Source organism: Rosa rugosa, chromosome 7 (genome assembly GCF_958449725.1).
Source record: "Rosa rugosa chromosome 7, drRosRugo1.1, whole genome shotgun sequence".
Lineage (NCBI taxonomy): Eukaryota > Viridiplantae > Streptophyta > Magnoliopsida > Rosales > Rosaceae > Rosa > Rosa rugosa.
Genome location: NC_084826.1, coordinates 17,440,196 through 17,456,810, shown reverse-complemented (window position 1 = coordinate 17,456,810; position 16,615 = coordinate 17,440,196). Strand labels below are relative to the sequence as shown.

The following is a 16,615-nucleotide window of genomic DNA, read 5'->3' as shown; positions in this document are numbered from 1 at the left end:
TCATTCAGACAACAGTTATTATGTGATGTTGTCCAAGGTTCATTTATACAATGGTTGATTTTTGCTGTTGTCTGATTATTTTCAGTCACACAACAGTTATTACTTCTCTGTTGTGCAATTACCATTAATACAATGGTTGAAAAAGATGTCGTCTGATTGTTTTGATTCACACAACAGTTTTTTAGTTGTCTATTGTACCACTCTGTTTCAGACAATGTACTGAAATTGATGTTGTCTTAGTTTTAGGGTTCAAATGGTTTGCGCGCCCTAGTTATACTCAACACTTGGCCAAAATTTTCATTTTCATTTTCATTTTTTCCCTCCATTAGTTCGACAAAATTTTACTTTGATGTCGACTAACCCTAGAAATACAACACACACTCTCTCTCTTCCTCGCCGCACACCCAATTTTTTGTTATCTCGCCCTTCCATTTCTCCCTGCCATCGCTGGAGACCACCATTTCTGGCCATCAATTCACGACACCGCCACCACCAATCTAACCAACACCTCAATACGATCAAAACCCAAGCCCAGCACCGACTCCTGCCTGTGCACGCGACCCTCCAATCCACGATGCTGCTGCTCCTTTACCTTCGTCGATTTCCGGCCGCCATCTCGCAACACCTCCACCACCGCTTTGATTCAGTAAGCTTTGAACTCTCCTTTTTGTCAAAATCGAAGCTTCAGTTCTAAAGATTATGAATTCTTATTTGCATTTTTTTCTGAATTTGGAGGTCCTGTGGGTCTTCAATGGAAAAGTTTGAGTTTATGGGTTTTTGTTTTTCACTCTTCAATCCATCAATCGATCGGTTTCTTACTTTGAATACTTTCTGGGTTTTCAATTTTCAGTCTTCAATTCTTCAATCGCCTCGAACTCAAGTAGCAAAGCAGATGTCCTCAAAGCTCAAGCAGATTTCTGGGTTCGATACTTCGATTTCAGTTTTTGATTTCAGATTCTTCAAGCTGGGTTCGATTTCGAATTTCTGGGTAACTTGCTTGGTTTGGCTTTCTTCAAGCTTGGTTCGAATTGCATGATTTGCATCCCACAGGACCATTATTTTACTACCTTTGTCTCATATCTTTTCTGCAATGCCAGAGCTCTAAAGCGGCGATAATTTATGCTTTTTCCAGTTTTCTTCATAGTTGTTATTTCTATCTCTGTGTGAGTGTAACTGTGTATCAGTAGTTGCTTTGAAATCATAGTTGCATTCAAAGCCCCAGAACATATTATTTGCTGTTTAAGTGTTTGACAGAATTGACAAATGGTTCATTGCATAAATTGACAAACTCCTAACTTCACTATAGTTTATAATTAAACTTTTGTGCAGTGTTTTAACTAATTTGGTTAGTTCTGCATATGGATGATGTGTTTAGAGATAGAGAGCATCAAAATCGAGAAAGGGATAGGCCTGATAGGAAAGTGCCTTTGGAAGTAAAGAGCATCGCCTATCTAATTGTGAGCTTTGAACTCCAAGCTACCCTCTTCTGCCAAAGAAAATTTGTACATGTTTTTTTTTTCGTTTTCTTTTTAACACACACTTATCTCTACAGTAGGGACTGTTTGATGTTTTACTGATATTTGTGATGATTATTTAGTGATAGAAGAACAATGTTCTCCATCAAATAAGTGAGGCAAAAGCATTGCTTGCTTCACTAGATGAGAACTCCGAGGCATTGGCTTTTATCATTGATGAGAATTCACTTGCTTACGCCTTAGAGGTATATGTCCAGGACCTCTTTTATCATCTGTTTGCTACTCTATTAATACACATCTGCTATTGAATTATTCACTGGGAATGAAGGCTTTGCCTTATTTGAGTTATTCCAAAGAACACTTCTGATGCTTTGTCTCATATGAAAAGAAATATATATATTCATATGTGATATAAGCAATTTTATTTTGAAGGCTACTTTGTGCAGCTTCACCTCTATCTCAAAAGTCCAAGTCAGTTAGCAACGACGACAAAAAAGTGAACAATAACTTGGTCTCCTGTGTGTCACAAGTAAGTGAGCTTCTAAAGTTGCAAAATGAGAAACTTAATTGGCATGTTCATTATCTTAGATTTTATTTCAGGTAAAAAAATTTGTCTGTGGAGTTAAAGATTGGTTCTTTTCTGAACATTTAGTTCTTGGTACTGATAAAGAGTGGTGATTTGTGTTGGGCACTATGCAGATTAGTACTGCTTTTTAGATTATTGGGTGTTTTGAGTTTTTTGCTTTTAGTGTATTTTTGATTTCTTGAGTTGGAAGATTTTAGGGGTCTGAGTTGGATGATTGGTTTTGACTAAATAGTGACAAATGTATGGATTCTGCAAGTGGTCTAGCTATGGTTGTGTGTCTTGGTCTGAGATGTAATCGTAAAAATATGATCATGTAGTTTCATTGAAGGCTTATTTTATTTGATTGCCTTTTTTCTTATACTGAATTTTCCTTCGATCTAGTTCTATAGAGGCAGTCATGGGGTGGTCAATGCACATTCATAGATAGATTCACATGTATTGATTTTGATTTGACGATGAGTGCTTTGATTGTTTCTGCTCTTCTTTAAATTGAAAAGAAAATTTAGATATCCCCGCATATATTGATTTTGATTTGAAGATGAGTGCTTTGATTGTTTCTGCTCTTCTTTGAGGTGACAAAAGAAAATTTAGATATGCCCTTTCAGTAGAATTGATTTCATGTACTAATGAAACAACTTAATGAGATGCCAAATTAGCTATTTACATATGCCAAATTAGCTATTGGCATACAATTGAATTTTGTCAACAAATCAGTAACTCAGGTGAAAGCAAACATATGTACTGAAAGATTTGAGCTAGTAGCATGTTTACTAGATAATTGAGGAGTATAAATGTGCCAGCTTTTTTATATATCAGCTTTTGTAAAAATTGAAAACTGATTAGTCAACCCTTAAGATTACTTTTATTTAGCTTAATTGACGTAGAGTTATGCAGTGATTTGCAGGAAATGAATTGCTATGCAGTAAATGTTTGGATATTGATTAATTTTGTTTATGAACATTCTTTTGTTTTGTTTGTTGTTCCAATTGAACTCTGTTTTTTTATGAAGTTGAGATTTTTATGATGACATTTGATTTCACAGAGTTCTGGAACAGTGTGCACTCAGATTTTTGTAATCTTTCAAATTCAGGTATAGTTGTATAAAAGACTATCTAATTTATTGTGTCCGCTCTGTTTGTTTTCTGAAATTGAACATAACTTTATGTCTACTGGTTTTCGATGTAGTTATGGCACTTGATATGCAGTCCAGAAGAGCAAAGAGATTATTAGAATAGCATGATGGTGAGAATTGTAAAGGTGAAGAAGAAGTGCAAGCAATGGACAATTGTCACGGACTTTGTCCGCTGATAGCTGAAACTGGAAATATTGGTCTTGCTATGCAAGCAATGCATCAGAGTAAATCAATGAAATGGTAAGTAGATATTAAAAGTGAATGTATTTTAGTAGTAATGAATTGAAGCTGAATAACGTTGTTTGGTATATGCATTCTCCTTGATTGTTGACAAAATGTTGGAAATACTTGCCTAAAATATACTTGCAGCTGGTATATGGATTCTCCTAGCCTTTATCATTAGTCTTTAATTGCAACATCTTTGCTATCGTTTGCAGATCAACCACTTATGGGAAATTTTGTATCAAACTGCTCAAGGCTTTGAACTGAGATGGTGGAAATGAAAGGCAATGTGCAGCCATTGGGAGATCAAGCTTGGAACACCCAGCAAGTTGTATTATTATTTATCATCATGTAAACCTTATGAAATTAGAGAGCCTGTTAAGCTAATGAAATGGATTAATGCTTTATGAAATTGCCTTTGTTGGATCTATTGGAATTTATTATGAAAGTTGCTTTTAGTAAAATATTAGAGTCACTTTCATACCACTCTCAACTGAGTAAAAATAATTGTCCAAGGGAGCTAACACAACTAAATGGATAGCATAAACTGTTGTTGGAGCCATTACAGCACAATAAGACTCTACATCGAAACCATTGTCCAATAAAAACTCAAACAACAGTTTTTTTTCAGAAACATGCAGTATCAAATACAAACAGACAATGTTTTCTTCAGTTTTCTGTTGTCTTGTTTAAATCCAGTCCATAGAAAACAACTAGTCAGATGATGTACAACCTTCATTCAGACAATAGTTTATTTACAAGCCAATGTTTTCTGATTGTTCTTCACAAGTTTCTCTCTTCTAGCAGCTGTTGTCTGAAATTGATTTGCACAAGAGTTAAGATACTCATCGCTGTTGTTCTTTCTAGTGTTCAGACAATAGTTATGAAAGTCGTTGCTGTTGTGCAAAATTTCCTCAGACGACAGTTATGTCCTATTGTCTGATTCACCCATCAGACGGCATTGAGATAGACAACAGCAATGTGCCTTATCAGACGACAGTGAAAAACTGTCGTCTGATTCATTTTTTGGTGTAGTGATGGAGGAGGAGGAGAGGATAAGGGCAACCCTTTGTTTTGGTGGTGCGGTTGGTCTCGGTTCTTCTCCAGTGAATAGGGTTGGTCCTCTATATATATAGGGTCATGGTGATGTGATCTAAAGGCCGAGAAAAGAGGATTAGAATGGATCGGTTGCTATGAATTAGGGCTACCACTCGGTCAGTTCGAATCGGTTATAGGTATTACCAACTTCAAAACCAAAGCTTTCGGTTTCAAAATTGAGCTACCAATTACCAACTAAAATTTTCGATTTTTAATTATATCTACCGAATTCGGTATTTCGGTTTTCGATATTACCAACTTTAGAACAACTATTTCTTTGTAATATAAATTAGAATGAACAATACTAGGTTTTTCAATTTTATAGTCGTAAACTTTGTATTCATCAACTTATTATAGCTTTCTAGCTTTTGTACATATGACATCAAGTTTTAGCCATTTTCAATAAAACTAGGTTATTTAACCATCTTTGACCAGGTTACTTAAAATACATGTATTATTAATGTAGAATATGTAGTAATGTTCATACTATGGAATTTTTTATGTTTATTTCTTAATATACATGTATGTGTATTGAAAACTATAGTGTATAAAGCTAATATGTAGATAGTCGATAGATTCAGTATTTAGCAAAACCGAACCAACTTTTTCGGTAATTTTTTATTTCGGTTTTATCGGTCTCAGTTACCAAAAAGTCGGTATACCAAATCTAAAACATCGGTTGATATTTGGTCAGTTTGGTAATTACCAAACCAAATGACAACCCTATGAATGCAAGAGAAACAAAATGGAATAGGCTGACTGCACGTGTCGAGGGAGTAAGGAAGGAAATGAATTAGGTTGTGCAATTGGTAAAAAAAAAAAAACAAAACTGCATGCTGCATGTGGGTGCTAGTGCATTGTTAGCTTGATTAATTAAGTAATTAATCACTTGATTAATTAACTTAATTAACTAAACAACATTTCTTAAACACATCTCAAGACACTTCCGTTCATATCTTCTAGGGGTAGTCGGGTTCAGTTGACCGCAGTTGACCAGTGTCGGCAATTTCGTCCTTTTGTTAAAAGCTTCATTTTACTCCAATTTCGCTTCATTTTCTCTTGATTTTCGTAACTCCGCTTATTTTCTTCAAAATAAATAAAATTGAATTAATTACATATTAATTGAAATAGGGATTGACTTATTTCTAGTGTTTTAGATATAATTACACGTATATAAATACGTGTAATCAGTATGTTATCTAATGTCATAGCTATGAGGTAAGTTGTTTTATGCTATGATTAAGTTGTTTTATGCTATGATTTTTTTTTCAATACCTTGTCAAAAGGAATATAATTTTAGATACCTCATACCTATGTCATTTATTGGTTACCTCTTCTAGATGTATGTTATCTAATGTCATGGTTGTTTTCTGATATGATTTTTTTTCAATACCTTGTCAAAAGGAATTTAGTTTTAGATACCTCATACCTATGTCATTTATTAGTTACATGTTCAATGAGTAAATGCTAAAATTAATGATCAGTTATCATTTCATATTAATTTTCACTACCCCAAGGGTGAATCAGGCATATATGACAACATGAAAAATATTAATTATACATCAACACTCTACAAGGAATGTTTGCATATGTGGAACTACCCTAAGGGTAACCCGGGAAATTATAACATGGTCCCAGACCATATTACACGTGGTGGTCCAGGGTGATATTATTGGCCTATGTGACTCATAGTGATTTCTGATTGGTCTCTTAAATTAATTTTTCTTTTTTAACCCCCCCTGCATGATCCCCACCACATGGCAGTGCCACGTGGTACTACGGGACTACAAAATAATTCCTCAGAGTAATCCCAAGGGAAATCAAACATATAGGACAACATGAAAAAATATTAGTTATACATCAAAACTCTATAAAGAAGGTTTGCCTACGTGGATTGGGTGGAAATTGATAAGAAAATATGTATGGGTTTTTCACCTCTTTAGAATATTGAGTTTATATCTAATTTTCTCTCACATTTTTGAAAGGAGACTATCAAAAGTAACTCAAAAATTCAGTACTCTACAACTAAAATGCCGAAAATAAGGCTTAGTTTGGGATTGCTGTGCTGTGAGGGCAAGCACTTTTGATCTTGCTGTAAAGGGAAGTACTTTTGATTCTTCTGTGAGGGGGAAGTAGTTGAGTGTTTGGTAAACTATTTTGAGAAGTGCTGTGAGAATGAAAGTAAATTCTAAGTGTTTGGTAAATTATAAATAAAAAAATATTGTCACTTGGTATAATTACAAAAAAGGTCATAAATATTAAACGTGTTACTAAATCAATAATTTTACTCTCTCTTTTATGTAACCATTCAATGCATCATTTTTGTCTTGTCGTCTATGAGAAACAAAATACTGAAATTATAATGAAAAATTAGGCGGTGCAATCTAAGCCGTTGATTGCAGCCACTGACTTATCTGGCTGCAATGGGAGCCGTTATTTAGGTCTATCAATACCTAAGATCAGATCAAATGGTCTAGAAGAACCCAGATCAATCGACCCGTTCCTCAACCCATTAACCCGCGAGCGTAACTCGAAGATTTCTACACCATCCGACCACTTCCCGGCGTTGCGTAGGTGGTTGAAGATTCGCCTTGTCGTTGCCGATCTTTCTCCGACGTCCAACTCTACGTCTTGGTATAATGGGATTTCAATTTCAATTCATGTTTGGAGAAGTTAGTATTTGAGGTTGTCAGCCAATTTCAATTTCAATTCCAATTCGATCTTAATGCATGTCTATTAATAGTCATCGATGCTTGGTTGTGGTTAAATTTCAAATTTTGTGAAGTTGGAAGTGAATCAAAAAATTGGGTCGTCTTGGTTGATTAAGAACAAAGAGGCTGCTACTTTGGTTGGCTACTCCGAGCTACTTTTGATTTTCTGCTGTGGCAAGAAGCGCTTCTACTCAAAAACACAAATTTTAGAGTTTACCAAACAGCCTCAGTCCCCCCCCAGAAGCGCTTTTGGACCAAAAGCAGATTTCAAAAGCAATGCCAAACTAGACCTAAGTAAGGATGGCCTTGGCAGAGCCGTCAAATTCGTTGCTGGGGTGGATGGTGTGGTATGAGGGAGAGGTGGAGGTAAGATAGGGGAAGAAATGGAGATGGCAAAGAGAAAACGTTTTGGAAGTTTAGTGTTAAAAAGTTCCAAAAGAGATGTAAATCCCAAATTGGGAGGTTCAATTTCTTTCCTTGCCTTTTGTCTTTTGAGAGTGTTATTTATTTATTTATTTTTTCAAAAAAAAAAAAATTACAATTAATGGTCACTTGATTTTTGTCCGTCCATTCGATACTTCCACGCTAGACTAATGTGACAACTAGTTAAGGGTCAGAGGATGAAGCGTTTTGATAAAGACCATACGACTGTGGATTAGTCCCTAGTTGAAAGTCTTGAATCTTGCTTCATTTGACACTTTTATACTAAACCAATATGACAATTTGTTTAGAGTTAAGGGAGAAACGTCTTGGCTCTCGCTGCGGATTAGTCGCTTTGGGATGACTCGATAAAAAAAATAAAAATAGTGAGACCTGTTTACACGGTGAACTTACTGCGATAGCGGATCCACTATATGCTAACATGGCACGAATTGATTGGCCCTACGATCAACCCCTTCTCGCCAATCATTCCCGCCTCGTAGAACAGTTCCTTCTTGGGATCCTATCTAAACCTCTTCACTCATTAATTCACCACCAGTGAGCTCGATCAGCCATGGCCGCCACTGCTGTGAATATGAAGCTACTCCACTTCCACTCCCCACGTGCCAATCCCCACCCGCCATCGTTCTCCCCACTTCTCACCAACACCAGCCATGCCTTCCCTAACAACCTCAGTTTACATTCCGGCCACTCCCACCACCTAAATCCAACGGCGGTGGTCAAAGCGGCGGTGGATAAGGACAGCCTTGTGCCCTCCGACGACGCCGAAGATGGAGTCTTGCTTGGTACCATGAAATTGCCTGATGATACTGACTTTCCCAGATTCCAAATCTTGCTCTTCCAGGTACTAATCGCTTCCTACTATTCAGATTCATCTACTAGTCAATACTTAGTTGTTAACGGAGTATTCTATTGAACTGTCGAGTGTTAAGTGGAAAATGTAAACTTTATCATCAAAGCTGGAATAGCTCAGTTGGCTAGAGCGTGTGGCTGTTAACCACAAGGTCGGAGGTTCAAGCCCTTCTTCTAGCGGCATTTATTTATTTTGTTATTTTACTTCATTTTTTTTAGGGTTTAATAATGACTTTAATCTATGTGTTCTTTTTAACACTTGAACATTAAAACTATGTGTTTATTTAACAGTGGGCTAACAGTCTCTGCCAAGGAGCAAATCTACCGCTTGATATGCCTTTGAAGGTACTCATTATATCAAATTTGAATACTTCTTCCATTTATGTACACCTATAGTTAGTTTGGGTACTATATAATATTATAATTATTATTTTATGTTACGTTGGAGGCTAGGGGAGTAAAATCCTAGCCTAACCTAATTCTAATTTCCAAGGGTGGGTGTTGGTCATTTTTGTTGCACTAACATATTTATTGCGAGAATGGAACAGGTTGACAAAATAGCAGGTGGGACTAGATTGGGTTTCATTACAATTGGGGATGGGGAGACGGAGGTCATTGGCTACATTGATTGCTTGGTTTTCCCTCCAGAAGGTGGTTCCGGTCCCATTTTTCGAGCTGTTAGAAATGGACGTTTGAAGGATCGGGTCCTTCCCGGGGAGCCCAGGATCATGAGAAATCTTATGCAGGCTCTTCAGAAGTCGGTTCAAATCGCTAGAGTGTATTAGTCTAAACAAGTTTGTTCATTATTACTTCTGTCGTCGTTGTTATATTTACTTTCAGTCATATGTAACACATATTTTATACTTGTTAATTAACTCCAATAAACAAACTTATTCTTAAAGTTTGGCTGCGGGGGAAACAGCTCAGTTAGTCCTTGTTGCTGACCAAATATTAAAATGCAGCAATCATTTTTGAGTATTTCATTTGATTTCAGCAGAGTAGGTATTCTTTATTCAGTTCTAGATGTTGGAATTGGCCGTCCCGGGTTAGTCAACTTGTTGATTATGCAAAAGTCTTATGCAAATCAGAGAAAGCCTTCACGTTGCGACAATTCAACGTCGACTAGCCTCTGTTACCATGCATATGCTTCTAGAGGACGTACATTTTTTCTGCAGATATGGTATCTTATTTAAATAGGAGCATGCTAGTAGGTAAACTTTTTCTTAAATAAATTCATTCATTATTCAAATTAATCAACGAAGAAGTTTCTTTAGCGCGTATAAAGAAGACATGCATGGTTCTATATATTCATTACTTGCCAAGTCGGAAGTACACTCAGCTAAGGTATCTTGAAACTGCAAGTGAATTTTTGTCACTGCTTCTTTGTACGTACTTTTTTTTTATTTACTACATCCTCACTATAGTTCCCTCCATTGTAATCTTTTGAACAAATACAAATACAAAATCAGACCAGAATTCTTGATCTGTGATTTTAAAAAAAATGGAGGAGCAAGCAGAGGTAGAAGGCAGTTTTGGACATGAAAGTTATGATGCAGTTGTTGTGGGGTCTGGTTATGGCGGTTCTGTTGCAGCTTGTCGGCTGGCTATGGCAGGTGTAAGGGTGTGTCTACTTGAAAAAGGCCGGAAATGGGAAGCGCAGGACTTCCCAACTGACAGCTTCAAAATCTTATCGGCTGTGAGGATGGAGAACCAGAACCTAGGTGTTAGCTATGGACCAAAAGATGCTTTATTTCAGGTTAATCTCTCTTCCTGTATTTCTTTTAAGCCATAGTTCTTGGGATATATCTGTTGCAATATTGTACTTCACTGTGTCTTTTCTTAATGCTTACCATTGTAGATGTACTAGATAGCTGTACTAGAAAGATGTAACGGTCTTCCCAAAACCATAAACCTTGTGACTCATATGCTAAAATATAGAGACAAATGACTACATATTTGTGAGTGAGACGAATTAATATGCATCTGTTACTGTAGATGTACGGGCAAAATGATTCTCTAGCAGCAGTGGCTTGTGGGCTTGGTGGAGGTTCACTAGTGAATGCTGGAGTTATGATGCCAGCATCAGTTCGTGCTAGACGGCATCCAAAATGGCCGAAGGAATGGGAAAGGAATTGGGGTAGTTGTGAAGCTTCTGCTGCAGACATGCTGAGAATACAAAGCATTCCCGTCAAGTTTCCTTCCGCGAAAATTTTGGAAGAAGCTGCTGATGGAGTAACTTTTGACACTTCAATAAAGCTTAGTGTGAATTTTGACATTGAAGAACCAACAACAAATGGAACGAAGCGTCCACAAATGGGTAGCTGCTTAGCCTGTGGAAACTGTCTTTCTGGATGTCCATATAACGCCAAAAGTTCGACTGACAAAAATTATCTAGTCTCAGCAATCCAGGCATGTCTTAAGTCTTTTTACTTGTTATATTATATATCCATAGTTATTGCATGTCAAAATTTCTTCTGCCATTATCACTTTATCAGTCCAGAGGTTGAAGTTACCAATGAAAACGATATTGTTATTGTTATTTACTTGGATGCTACATACCATTTAAAAAAAACTAGCTAGGGTCATAAATCCTAAAATGATATGAGTCAACGTTGGCTTTTCTGTTTCAAAATTTTGTAGCACTGTAGGAAATAATATCAAATAATATCCATTTAGATATCGATAGATGTTCTTGTTTAAATCTTAATCTAACCTGCTTTGCTAAAACTAGTGTTTCTTGTGAAACAGGCTGGATGTATTGTGAAAACAGAATGCCAAGCGCAGAATGTGGTTAGAAACATGCATGACCATTTCCAACATAAAGGAAAAAATGGCAGGAGATGGCTCGTTTACTTGAATGAGATTGACTATGTGACCTGTGATTTTGTGATCCTATCAGGTAAGAAACAGTCAAAGTTTGTATGTTCTAGAAATTCTGATGATGACAAGATGTTAACTAGTTCTAGATTTTGTTCCCAGCGGGAGTTTTTGGCACAACTGAGATACTCTTCCAATCACAAATGAGAGGACTGAAACTTTCAGAAGCACTTGGATCTGGATTCAGCTGTAATGGGAATACTGTGGCTTATCTCGCTGGAACGCCAGCACCAATCAATGGTTATGGATTAGACAGAAAGCAGGTGTTCACAACTCCTTTCGAAGAAAGGCCAGGGCCATCAATTTCTTCATCTTTCACTTCTTCACTCGGTTTTACAATCCAGGTTCATAATCTACTCTTGATTGACTTTAGTTTTCTATTTTATTTTAAATGATGCACCATACAAATATCTAGAAGAAACTGTAGATTCACAATTATTGAGTCAGGTTCATTCTCACTTTAAGGTGGCTGCTATGGTCAAGCTATATTGCATAGCTACTAATTTGGCTTTTGCACATCATAATTTTTGTAAATACAAGGGGCAGAGCATACGCATATGTAATTATAATTACACACACACACTTTTCATACAATGAATTCATCATTTTGTTCAAACTCTAATGTAGTTTCCATTATCACAGAGTGCTGTACTTCCAATAGCTTATCCATACCTGCTATTTAAAGGAATCACAACATATGGATGGCCTGCTGGGTACTGGTTCCTGCATGGAATTATAGACAAGATAAGACACATTATAGGTTCCAAAGCAAGCCAAGCAATGATTCTTATTGCAGTGGGACATGATGAAAGTGATGGTAAGATCATATTAGAGAAGGGCACCAACAAAATCTGCTTTACTCCACCTCAGGATCCCCTTCTCCCACGAAAGATTAAAGCTTTTCAGAAGCTCACTAAGAAATTAGGAGGACTTCTCTTCATGTCAAAATACCGAAGCACAGCAGTTCATCTTTTAGGTGGGTGCAATGTGTCTTCAGATCCTTCAGGTGGTGTTTGCAACCCCAATGGACAGGTTTTTGAACCAGACTCATCCTCAACAGTGCATCCCGGCCTCTACGTGTGTGATGCTTCTTTGATCCCATGTTCTGTTGGGATAAATCCATCTCTTACCATCACAACTGCAGCTGAGCACATAAGTAAGAACCTTGTGCAGGAAGCTCTGAAGTACAAGATCAACAATGGTCGTGAATGTGTTGTGAAAACTGCTGACCAAGGTCAAGAACCCTTCATCGAGAAGAATGTTATTAACCGTCAGAGAGAAATGGTCATGGTTAAAGAAACCATGAAAGGTTATGTTGGGGGTATGCCATGCACTGCTTATCTAAAAATGAGGATGAATTCTCAGGACCAGACTTTCTCTGATGTAAAGTTGGGTACTGGAAAATCCCATCCCCTTCTTAGAGGTAAAGTTGGAGGACATGTGGAAATTAGAGCCTTTGAGAAGGATGATTTACATATCATAGATGGGAACGTAAATTTGTGTGTAGTTGATGACAGAACTCCATACACACAGTATATGCAGTATGATTTTCTTCTTGCAGCTTCTACTGGTTCAAGGTATGTAATTTTTGATAAGATGTTTTACTGTTTTCCTTTGCCAGGATACTCAGAACTAAACATCCACAAATGTGATGCAGATATATTCTCAAGGGAAGAAAGATAATGAATCCATATTTCTTTCCATTATATGCTTGGAGGGAGATGACTACACTGCATGTTACATTCGAAAAAGTTTCTGAGGAAGAATCAAAGGATGAGAAGGTGGTTCTCAAAGGGGAGCTTCATATTTCGATGACAGAGCTTCTTAAGAGCATCATAAGCCTTCAAGGAAACAATAGGGGAATGTTTATGTGCCTCCTCTCAGGGTCTTTCTTAAGAACTTATTTCTTGCCAATACCTCGAGGGAATCAGGGGGATTTAGTTCTGTCAGAAGATAAATCTTATCCAAGCAGCACTCTCCATGAAATAAAAGCAGGTAACAAAATTTTAAATTCCTGGGTGAAAAACCTGCGAAAATTCAATGAACATATTCTTTAACAGAAAATGGTAGAGTGCCAAATTTGTTCACCGACCAAATGATGTATCAGTATACTCAGTTTGGTTGGATACAAATGAGGATTTTGAACCACCCCTTATTTTAACAAATGAAACAGCACATCATTGGTAAACAAATTTAATGTGTGTAGCAATGCCAATTATTTAATATCTCAGCATTCAACTATCTTGGAGTCCATGATCATTTAACTTCTAAACACGAATACAACAAGAAATAATATCCTGAATTTTGTAAAATAGGATTGATTCAGAATTTTGGATTTTCACCTTGAAGTTGAGTAGTGATAGATTGGATTAAAATATGTAGTACACACAGCGTAAGTAGTATACTTGAATTGATTATCTGATTTAACTATTGAAGGACAACCTGATTTTAGAACAGTGTGCTATTTCTTGTAACTTTCATTCTTGCTGCTACTTGAGTTCTTATTCCATGTCCTTCCCACATATTATACAGAAGATGGATTCACCATCAGTTGCAGACAATGGAAGTCAAAACTTAAAGGAGATGAGAAACTGAATCCGGTTCTCCTTCTTAATGCATATGCTATTGAGAGTTTCTGTCTACCAACTGAGCCGAATGACTTGGTCAGAACTTTAATTGAAGAAGGGCATGAAACATGGTTATTGAATTCGAGATTGCACCCTCTGAATCCTTCTAACGATTTTACAATTGAAGATGTTGGAAAATTTGATATCCCTGCTGGTAAAACTTCTCATAGATTGACTCACATTGTATCTAATTTTTTCTGATCCTATTGTCTGGTATTAAGCGTTTTCTTGCTCTGATTTTCTTTGCAGCAATTAATAAGATCCTTGAAATCCATGGACGAAGCACAAAGGTGCACGTAGTTGCACACTGTGTTGGAGGCTCAGCCATACACATAGCTATCATGGGAGGTCATGTCTCTGCAACCCATATAGCTTCTCTGTCTTGCACCAACTCATCAATGTTCTTCAAGCTTAATGCTATGTCCACATTCAAAATGTGGCTTCCTCTGATACCGGTTAGCTCTCTCTCCTTCTCTATCTCACAATTAGGATCTGTCTCATGTTTGAAGAAGAATAGTAATAATTAAGCAGGAAAGTTATTCATTAAAAAGGGGTGATTCTAGAAAATATACAGGTACTATTGTGAAGATGATGGGAAATATGTATGCTAGTTTATAACAAGGGGTGGCGAGGAAAAAAGAAACAGCAAGAAAATCCACTCAAATAATGTAAAACCAGAAGAAGGAAATATGTTAATGATGCATTCATTATTCTTCTAGGGTTTCACAAGTTGGAGCATGACAAATCCAGCTATGTTCTAACAAATTTTGGCTAAAACTCAAAAAAACAAAAGCTTGTTTAATTCTTTCATTGCTCGAGTCTCAAGAGTTCTTTACATGCAGTTGTCAATGTTCATACTTGGAAACGACAAGACACTTCCTCTTTTGGAAACATCAAATATCAGCTCCCGGCACCGCCTCCTGAAACTGATAGCTAGCTTCATACCTCGGACTGAGAGATGCACCTGCTTTGAATGTGAAGTTTTCTCTGGCGTATTTGGAAATGCATTCTGGCATGAAAATATCACCCCAACCTTGCACCAGTGGTTGACCAAGAAAAACGCGACAAGGCTTCCTATGGCAGCATTTCCCCATCTCAGAAAGATGTCCAACTCTGGTTTTATTGTAGACAGCAATGGTTGCAACTCATATTTGATCCATCCAGAAAGAATGACACTCCCAACGCTCTATATATCCGGTGGGCGATCCCTCCTTGTGACTCCTCAAACTTCTTTCCTAGCTCATAAGTACATGAAGTTGCACCAGCCAGGGTTTAGACATGAAAGGGTAGTTGTGGAGGGTTTTGGGCATTCAGATTTATTGATTGGAGGAGAGTCTCACAAGAAGGTGTTTCCTCACATTTTATCTCATATAAGATTAGCTGAACAAGGAGAGATTCATGCCAAAGGAAAGAAGTACAGTAAAGAGGCCTTGGATTGGGAAGATGATCAATATTATGAAGGCAACTTTGGAATATTTGGAACTTGGTTCTCTCCTTTTGTGGTTCTTATGTTGCTGTTTATCTCACTTTCTTGGTTGGTGGCAGTATTTTTCTGATTGCGACAGGAAAAGTATTTTTGACCTCCTTGTCAAAACCCCAGTTATAGGGGTCATTCTTAGGGTATAGGGCAAGACAATGTCTTGAGATAGATGTGTACAAATGTGAGTATTTGAGTAGGTCAGTGCACTGCCATACTTGCCAAATTTTACATTAATAAGATTTTTTTAAAATTTGAATGTGAGTAATAAAAATTTAATACCGATATCCGGATTTTAAATTTAAACTTTGGAATGAAACATTTTTGCCATGTATTGTAAAATGATCCCCATTATATGATATTGTCATGTAGCTTTGGGTGGTACCATGTCATGTTGTGCCATCGTGTTACATCAATTATAATACCCTCTTTTCTTTCTTATTTTAGAGGGGTTCCTATCTTGTTATACTAATATGTGGTTTCTACTTGGCCTCGAAGTCTTAACATTACAAGAATGCAAATCATAATTAGAACCTTGTGGATTGTGAAGCAACCCAAAGCGGCATCAACAATACTTTATTCCATGAAAATCTTCACAACATAGATATTTTATGAGATAAAAGCATTGTTCTTGCTTACATTGAGCACTTTCATCCATGATTTTCAACGATTTTATTGATGCAATTTATAAGTACCAGGATAAAACTTATACATCCCAAATCAGCAAGATAGGATTGCATAGAGTGAACAAAAAGGGAAATAGCTTTTTGTTTCTTTATCTTTTTTTTTTTTTTTTGAGAGAAATAGGTCAGCCCTTTCATTATAATTCAGCAAGCAGTACAAGAACGAAACACCCCTATGGGGTCGTCAGAAAGAATCGCCCCTTAGAATCTCATGAAAACCTATTCTAGAAGAATAAAATCCCACAAAATCCTGAGTACACCTACCTTTTGGTAAATTCACGCACCTTTATTCTAACAAAAACCAAGAAACCTCGAAGCAAGACTTAAAAGTAACAAACTAAGGCACTGGTTTTTGCGACCCAAAACAGAAATTAAGCAATACTATGGGCCATAGAGACCCAATTCATCCTACCCCTTAATAACAGGGTAATCCG

At 36.9% G+C, this 16,615-nt stretch overlaps 2 protein-coding genes, 1 long non-coding RNA gene and 1 other non-coding gene across 10 annotated transcripts; all 4 read left to right on the top strand.

Annotated features, from left to right (window-relative positions):
- The first annotated feature begins 317 nt into the window (after positions 1-317).
- LOC133723561 (uncharacterized) lies at positions 318-3,879 on the top strand. Of its 7 annotated transcripts, XR_009853122.1 has the most exons (8): positions 319-646; positions 851-988; positions 1,330-1,457; positions 1,598-1,720; positions 1,908-2,004; positions 3,104-3,151; positions 3,247-3,433; positions 3,631-3,879. It is a non-coding gene; the product is annotated as an uncharacterized LOC133723561 (long non-coding RNA). The 7 variants fall into 7 exon arrangements; XR_009853121.1 differs by having other exon boundaries at positions 318-646; positions 1,376-1,720; XR_009853120.1 differs by having other exon boundaries at positions 318-646; positions 1,330-1,720.
- A 4,097-nt stretch (positions 3,880-7,976) lies between these two features.
- On the top strand, positions 7,977-9,418 carry LOC133721983 (uncharacterized). The gene is made up of 3 exons (XM_062148765.1): positions 7,977-8,509; positions 8,809-8,862; positions 9,066-9,418. Exons 1-3 carry the CDS (start codon positions 8,219-8,221, stop codon positions 9,300-9,302), a joined length of 582 nt encoding a protein of 193 aa, XP_062004749.1. The 5' UTR covers positions 7,977-8,218; the 3' UTR covers positions 9,303-9,418.
- TRNAN-GUU (transfer RNA asparagine (anticodon GUU)) lies at positions 8,624-8,697 on the top strand. Its single transcript has one exon. It is a non-coding gene; the product is annotated as a tRNA-Asn (tRNA).
- Positions 9,419-9,638: 220 nt separating the features above from the next.
- Positions 9,639-15,826, top strand: LOC133721982 (uncharacterized). Its single transcript, XM_062148764.1, has 9 exons — positions 9,639-10,273; positions 10,513-10,926; positions 11,266-11,416; positions 11,497-11,738; positions 12,037-12,971; positions 13,052-13,389; positions 13,927-14,175; positions 14,271-14,476; positions 14,864-15,826. Exons 1-9 carry the CDS (start codon positions 10,019-10,021, stop codon positions 15,575-15,577), a joined length of 3,504 nt encoding a protein of 1,167 aa, XP_062004748.1. The 5' UTR covers positions 9,639-10,018; the 3' UTR covers positions 15,578-15,826.
- Positions 15,827-16,615: the final 789 nt, after the last annotated feature.

Coding starts and splice junctions, on each gene's coding strand:
- LOC133721982 (XM_062148764.1), top strand. CDS start 10,019: ATGGAGGAGCAAGCAGAGGTAGAAGGCAGTTTTGGACATGAAAGTTAT. Junction 10,274..10,512: donor CAAAAGATGCTTTATTTCAG/GTTAATCTCTCT, acceptor CTGTTACTGTAG/ATGTACGGGCAAAATGATTC. Junction 14,176..14,270: donor AAAATTTGATATCCCTGCTG/GTAAAACTTCTC, acceptor TTTTCTTTGCAG/CAATTAATAAGATCCTTGAA.
- LOC133721983 (XM_062148765.1), top strand. CDS start 8,219: ATGGCCGCCACTGCTGTGAATATGAAGCTACTCCACTTCCACTCCCCA. Junction 8,510..8,808: donor TCCAAATCTTGCTCTTCCAG/GTACTAATCGCT, acceptor TTTATTTAACAG/TGGGCTAACAGTCTCTGCCA. Junction 8,863..9,065: donor CGCTTGATATGCCTTTGAAG/GTACTCATTATA, acceptor AGAATGGAACAG/GTTGACAAAATAGCAGGTGG.